Source organism: Pelophylax lessonae, assembly GCF_965119305.1.
Source record: "Pelophylax lessonae genome assembly, chromosome: 13".
Lineage (NCBI taxonomy): Eukaryota > Metazoa > Chordata > Amphibia > Anura > Ranidae > Pelophylax > Pelophylax lessonae.
The window spans coordinates 11,323,061-11,330,798 of NC_138780.1; the positions used below are offsets into that span (position 1 = coordinate 11,323,061).

Below are 7,738 nucleotides of genomic sequence, written 5' to 3' on the forward strand. Positions count from 1 at the left end.
CCTCCGGTGGTAAAGTGGTTAAATGATACATTTCCAAGTTTAGATTTTTTTGTCATGTTTGTACTGTATACTGTGATGTGCCAATGATTGAATACGGTCAGTGATGAACAGAACATTTAACAGCACCAAATTCCTGATTACACGGCGCCCCCTAGTAGGAGGAGTGAAGAACTGCAGGTAAAGCCAAGACATTAATAAGAAAAGTTTATTATTGGTCTCCGGTGTTTGTCCCTGGTTGGTTATTTACAGTTGAGACATCTTAGCATTACCAGATAAGAAAAACCCCAAACTCCCTCTATAATAGAGAGCCAGCTGTGCTTGGAACTCCCATCTGTATAACAGATATAAAAATCACATGACCTGACAATATGGAGGCATCACGGAGGCGGGATCAGTGGCGGCTCTTCTTCGTCGGAGTCAAATTCCACGTTTTCATCCTTCACCCACTTCCCGCTGCCGTCAGGAACCCAGCCAGCACTGCGGAGGAAAGGAACAGTATATAAAAGTATACCTCTGCTGGTAAAAGTGGGCGGGGGCTGCAGACCTGAAAATGCTAGGTGCCTGACGTCTGGCAGCCTGTCCTATAAATTGGATGCACGGCCTCCACCCTTCCCAATTTCTGCCTTATATGTAGACCTGATCGGCTAGGTTAGCGGCTGAGTGGCGCTATTTAGCCTCCCCCTCGTTATCTGTTTTTCTTTTTCTATATAATGTTTTTTTATTCGTTTTTTTCTCTTTCTCTGTGATTTGTTACAAACTGAAAAGATTTTTTTTTTTTTTTAACCAATTTACCAAAAATGTGAAAAATAGTTTTTTTTTTGTTTATAGCGGGAAAAAAAAAAAAATAAATAATTTGTTACGAACTGAAAATAAAGATTTTTTTTTTTTTTTTTAAACCAATTTACCAAAAATGTGTAGCAGAAAACAAATTGGCCTAAAATGTTTAAAAAAAATGTTGATTTTTAAATTTTTTTTGAGAATGTCACATGGCAGAATGTGAAAAATTGTTTTTTTTTTTGTTTATAGCGGGAAAAAAAAAATAAATTTGTTACGAACTGAAAATAAAGATTTTTTTTTTTAAACCAATTTACCAAAAATGTGTAGCTAAAATATTTAAAAAAAAAATGTTTAGATTTTTAAATTTTATTTTTTTTTGAGAATGTCACATGGCAGAATGTGAAAAATATTGTTTTTTTTTTATTTATAGCGGGAAAAAAAAAAATGTTACGAACTGAAAATAAAGATTTTTTTTTTTTTTAACCAATTTACCAAAAATATGTAGCAGAAAACAAATTGGCCTAAAATGTTTAAAAAAAAAAATGTTGATTTTTAAATTTTTTTTTTGAGAATGTCACATGGCAGAATGTGAAAAAATATTGCTTTTTTTTGTTTATAGCTGGAAAAAAAAAAAATTGTTACGAACTGAAAATAAAGATTTTTTTTTTTAAACCAATTTACCAAAAATGTGTAGCAGAAAACAAATTGGCCTAAAATGTTTAAAAAAAAAAATGTAGATTTTTAAATTTTTTTTTTTTTTTTTGAGAACGTCACCTGGCAGAATGTGAAAAAATATTGCTTTTTTTTTTTGTTTATAGCTGGAAAAAAAAAAAAAAAAAAAAAATTGTTACGAACTGAAAATAAAGATTTTTTTTTTTTAAACCAATTTACCAAAAATGTGTAGCAGAAAACAAATTGGCCTAAAATGTTTAAAAAAAAAAAATGTAGATTTTTAAATTTTTTTTTTTTTTTGAGAACGTCACCTGGCAGAATGTGAAAAAATATTGCTTTTTTTTGTTTATAGCTGGAAAAAAAAAAAAATTTGTTACGAACTGAAAATAAAGATTTTTTTTTTTAAACCAATTTACCAAAAATGTGTAGCAGAAAACAAATTGGCCTAAAATGTTTAAAAAAAAATGTAGATTTTTAAATTTTTTTTTTTTGAGAATGTTACATGGCAGAATGTGAAAAATATTGTTTTTTTTTTTATTTATAGCGGGAAAAAAAAAAATGTTACGAACTGAAAATAAAGATTTTTTTTTTTTTAAACCAATTTACCAAAAATGTGTAGCAGAAAACAAATTGGCCTAAAATGTTTAAAAAAAAAAATGTAGATTTTTAAATTTTTTTTTTTTTTTTGAGAACGTCACCTGGCAGAATGTGAAAAAATATTGCTTTTTTTTTTTTGTTTATAGCTGGAAAAAAAAAAAAAAAAAAAAATTGTTACGAACTGAAAATAAAGATTTTTTTTTTTTAAACCAATTTACCAAAAATGTGTAGCAGAAAAATTGGCCTAAAATGTTTAAAAAAAAAAAAAAAAAATGTAGATTTTTAATTTTTTTTTTTTTTGAGAATGTTACATGGCAGAATGTGAAAAATATTGTTTTTTTTTTATTTATAGCGGGAAAAAAAAAAATGTTACGAACTGAAAATAAAGATTTTTTTTTTTTTTAAACCAATTTACCAAAAATGTGTAGCAGAAAAATTGGCCTAAAATGTTTAAAAAAAAAAAATGTAGATTTTTAAATTTTTTTTTTTTTGAGAATGTTACATGGCAGAATGTGAAAAATATTGTTTTTTTTTTTATTTATAGCGGGAAAAAAAAAAATGTTACGAACTGAAAATAAAGATTTTTTTTTTTTTAAACCAATTTACCAAAAATGTGTAGCAGAAAACAAATTGGCCTAAAATGTTTAAAAAAAAAATGTAGATTTTTAAATTTTTTTTTTTTTTTTTTGAGAACGTCACCTGGCAGAATGTGAAAAAAAAAAAAAAAAAAAAAAAAAAAAAAAAAAAAAAAAAAAAAATCGCACAGGTGATCAAAGACCACCAAAAGAAAGCTCTATTTTTGGGGAAAAAAAAGATGTCTAGTTTTTTTTTTTTTTTAAATGCTAGGTGCCTGGCTGCCTTTCCAGTCTACTAATCAATGCTTTCAGATTCCCTGATCTGGGGAAAACTAAGCCGATTGGGATTTTTTTTTTTACCTCTGTGCTGTCTAAAGGACAATTTACCCACTTTAAGACCGGAAGGATTTGCACCCCTTAATGACCAGGCCCTATTTTGCGATTCGGCACTGCGCTACTTTAAAGCGGAGTTCCAGCCATTTACTCACCTGTCCAACGGTCCAGCGATGCGGCCGCCGGAAGCCTCGATCCTCTCCCTCGGCGCCGGCATCACTGCTGTGGGCACCCGGCTGTTACAGTTTGCGGCTTCACAGCCGGGTACCCACTGCGCATGCGCGAGTCGCGCTGCGCGCCGTGATTGGCCGGCAATCTTCTGGGACCTCTGACGTGTCCCAGAAGATTGCAGGGAGGGAGGGGGAGAGGAGAACTTCCGCTCAGGGCGCCGCGGCGCTCCGAGCGGAAGTGGGAGCGGGTACCTGTCAAAACTAGGTACCCGCTCCCCCCCCCAAAAAATGACATGCCAAATGTGGCATGTCGGGGGGTCAGGACTCCCTAAAGCGGAAGTTCCACTTTTGGGTGGAACTCCGCTTTAACCACCGGAGGATTTTCCTGCTTTACGTCCAGGCCACTTTTTGCAACTTGGCACTGCGCGACTTTAACTGACAATTGCGCGGTCATGCAACGCCGTACCCAAACAAACTTTACGTCCTTTTTTTCCCACAAACAGAGCTTCCTTTTGGTGGTATTTGATCACCTGTGCGCTTTTCATTTTTTGCGATATTAATCCAAAAAAAGCGAAAATTTTGCAAAAAAAATTGACATTTTCTACTTTGACAGTTAAAAAATATCCAATATATTCAGGCCAAAATGTATTTAGCTACATGTCTTTGACAAAAAAATTCTCAATGAGCGTATTTTTAACCGATATAAGACCGGAAGGTTTTACCCCATTCCTGACCAGGCCATATTTTGCGATTCGGCACTGCGTTATTTTAACAGACAATTGCGCAGTCGTGCGACGCTGTACCCAAATAACATTGACGTCTTTTTTTCCCACAATTATAGATTTCTTTTGGTGGTATTTGATCACCTCTGCAATTTTTATTTTTTGCGATATAAACAAAAAAAGACCGATACTTTAAAATAAATATTGTTTCTTTTTTTTGCTATAAAACCCATTCAATAAAAAAAAACAAAAAAAAAAACAAATTTGTAAAAAAAAAAATCTAAAAGAGCCACAAATTTTGTAAAAAAAAAAAAAACAATATTTTTCACATTCAGCTATATAACATTCTCAAACAAACAAAAAATTTAAAAAGCAAAATTTTTTAAACATTTTAGGCCAATTTGTTTTCTGCTACATATTTTTGGTAAAAAAAAAAAATAAAAATATCGCAATAAGCGTATTTTGATTGCTTTGCACAAAAGTTATCACATCTACAAACTAGGGGAAAGATTTATGTCATTTTTAATGTTTTTTTTTATTAGTAATGGCGGCGATCTGCGATTTTTTGCGGGACTGCGACATTGCGGCGGACAGACCGGACCCCTGACTGACATTTTTGACACTTTTGGGGGTACCAGTGACATTACTACAGTAATCAGTGCTATACATATGCACTGTCACTGTAATAATGACACTGGCAGGGAAGGGGGATAACCCTGTGGGCGATCAAGGGGTTAAATGTGAGCCTAGGGGAGTGATTCTAACTGTGGGGGGGCATGGCTTGTAGAATGACCATAGAGACCTGTGATCCTATATAGAAGGATCACAGGCGCTCTGTGATCATTCCAGGGAGAAGAACGGTCAGCTGTGTTTACAACAGCCGACCGTCCTTCTCTCTCAGCGGGGAGCGATCGCGAGTGTCAGGCGGCAATCAGAGCCGCCTGCCCCATGCATCGGAGTCCCTGTTGCCGAGTGGGGGCGGGAGTGCGTCGCCCCCTAGCTGCAGGCGCGCCACAGACTTAGCCCTACGTCCGTTTGCCTGGGAGAGCCACCCTGCCGCAGTAAATACACAGCGTGTGGTCTGCAACCGGTTAAAATCATTAAAGTACAGAAAAATATCTGTTGGTCAGCCAGAAACCCAGCAAGTTCCTAACTTCCTGCAGTGAGCTGACAACTCTGCCTTTGCTGCACTGAAATCCAAAGCAGAGTTGTCAGCCCTGCCCAGTTGTCCTCTGATGGACTACAGAACTCCGCCCCTCCCCTTATTTCCATAAGAAAGGAGGTAAAAGTGTTCTGTAGTCCGCCAGGGAGAACTGGGCAGAACTGATAACGCTTCTCCGGCCTTCAGTGCTCCTATCTCAAGAATTTATTTTAAATTTTAATAAAGAGTACGGTTAGCACTGACAACAAAAATTATACAAAGAAAAAAGTCCCAGCAATGGGGCATCGCTCACCTCCGCAGACGCAGGTAGTGCTCCATCTCCCGCTTTTTTTCTGGATCATCGCTGGGTGTCTCCTCCCCCTTCCCCCAACATTTCTGACCCTTCTTCTTCGGTCGGACACTTTTCTTGGTTTCAAATTCTGTATGGAGAGAATTAATGATTACAGATTACAAAATGATCTGACAACTGCTTGCTTTGCAGCTCCCTGTGTCTGACTGAAACTGCCGTGATGGCTCATACAGCTCTGAACACAAAGGGGCTTCTTACAGCACAACTGAAAGCACATTGCGGCTCATCTAATGGACCTGTTGTTCATTTCATTAACACCAAAGCAGCCGAAACTGATTAACAGCCCCCTCTGCTACTTAACTGACCAGATCGATATCCCAGGAGTTTCATTGACTATACATTGCCTTTATCGGTACCCACCTTTAGAGCTGCGACCTGGCTCTGACTGTATGGCTGCAGCATCTTGTGGTGGCGGTGGCCATTCACTGACTTCTTGGCTGCTATATGACATCAGTAATTTAGGGGGAGGGGCACTAAGTTCTGGGGTGCCGATTTCCTTAACAGCATCTCCTGGCCTGTAAGGAGGAAGGACAACCAGGAAGTAGTAAAACATAATAAACTCACGAAACTTCGTTTGGGTTAAAAATTTTACAAACAAGTAATTTTTTTTTTTACTGATGGGCGCTGATGGGCACTAGTGAGGCGGCACTGATGGGTCACTAGTGAGGCAACGCTGATGGGTCACTAGTGAGGCAACGCTGATGGGTCACTAGTGAGGCAACGCTGATGGGTCACTAGTGAGGCGGCGCTGATGGGTCACTAGTGAGGCGGCGCTGATGGCCACTAGTGAGGCAACACTGATGGCCACTAGTGAGGCGGCGCTGATGGCCACTAGTGAGGCAACACTGATGGCCACTAGTGAGGCGGCGCTGATGGCCACTAGTGAGGCGGCGCTGATGGCCACTAGTGAGGCGGCGCTGATGGCCACTAGTGAGGCGGCGCTGATGGCCACTAGTGAGGCAACACTGATGGCCACTAGTGAGGCGGCACTGATGGGTCACTAGTGAGGCTGCACTGATGGGCCACTAGTGAGGCAGCGCTGATGGGTCACTAGTGAGGCGGCGCTGATGGGCACTAGTGAGGCGGCGCTGGTGGGCACTAGTAAGGCGGCGCTGGTGGGCACTAGTAAGGCAACACTGATGGCTCACTAGTGAGGTGGCGCTGATGGCCACTAGTAAGGCGGCGCTGATGGCCACTAGGGAGGCAACACTGATGGCCACTAGTGAGGCGGCACTGATGGGTCACTAGTGAGGCGGCACTGATGGGTCACTAGTGAGGCGGCACTGATGGGTCACTAGTGAGGCGGCACTGATGGGTCACTAGTGAGGCGGCACTGATGGGTCACTAGTGAGGCAGCACTGATGGGTCACTAGTGAGGCAACGCTGATGGGTCACTAGTGAGGCAACGCTGATGGGTCACTAGTGAGGCAACGCTGATGGGTCACTAGTGAGGCGGCGCTGATGGGTCACTAGTGAGGCGGCGCTGATGGCCACTAGTGAGGCAACACTGATGGCCACTAGTGAGGCGGCGCTGATGGCCACTAGTGAGGCAACACTGATGGCCACTAGTGAGGCGGCGCTGATGGCCACTAGTGAGGCGGCGCTGATGGCCACTAGTGAGGCGGCGCTGATGGCCACTAGTGAGGCGGCGCTGATGGCCACTAGTGAGGCGGCGCTGATGGCCACTAGTGAGGCAACACTGATGGCCACTAGTGAGGCGGCACTGATGGGTCACTAGTGAGGCTGCACTGATGGGCCACTAGTGAGGCAGCGCTGATGGGTCACTAGTGAGGCGGCGCTGATGGGTCACTAGTGAGGCGGCGCTGATGGGCACTAGTGAGGCGGCGCTGGTGGGCACTAGTAAGGCGGCGCTGGTGGGCACTAGTAAGGCAACACTGATGGCTCACTAGTGAGGTGGCGCTGATGGCCACTAGTAAGGCGGCGCTGATGGCCACTAGGGAGGCAACACTGATGGCCACTAGTGAGGCGGCACTGATGGGTCACTAGTGAGGCGGCACTGATGGGTCACTAGTGAGGCGGCACTGATGGGTCACTAGTGAGGCGGCACTGATGGGTCACTAGTGAGGTGGCACTGATGGGTCACTAGTGAGGCAGCACTGATGGGTCACTAGTGAGGCAGCACTGATGGGTCACTAGTGAGGCGGTGCTGATGGCCACTAGTGAGGCAGCACTGATGGGTCACTAGTGAGGCAGCACTGATGGGTCACTAGTGAGGCAGCACTGATGGGTCACTAGTGAGGCAGCACTGATGGGTCACTAGTGAGGCAGCACTGATGGGTCACTAGTGAGGCAGCACTGATGGGTCACTAGTGAGGCGGTGCTGATTGCCACTAGTGAGGCGGTGCTGATGGCCACTAGTG

The 7,738-nt window shown here is 41.8% G+C and overlaps 1 protein-coding gene across 1 annotated transcript in view; it reads right to left on the reverse strand.

The window, feature by feature from the left end:
• Window positions 1–240: 240 nt before the first annotated feature.
• SCNM1 (sodium channel modifier 1) overlaps window positions 241–7,738 on the reverse strand; it is a gene marked incomplete at its 5' end in the record, with an annotated part of 16,122 nt that continues 8,624 nt past the window's right edge. The window contains 3 exons of the mRNA XM_082242812.1: window positions 241–477; window positions 5,301–5,427; window positions 5,718–5,872. Of these exons, the coding sequence (XP_082098938.1) occupies window positions 378–477; window positions 5,301–5,427; window positions 5,718–5,872 (382 nt within the window). The 3' untranslated portion in view covers window positions 241–377. The remainder of the gene's footprint in view (window positions 478–5,300; window positions 5,428–5,717; window positions 5,873–7,738) is intronic.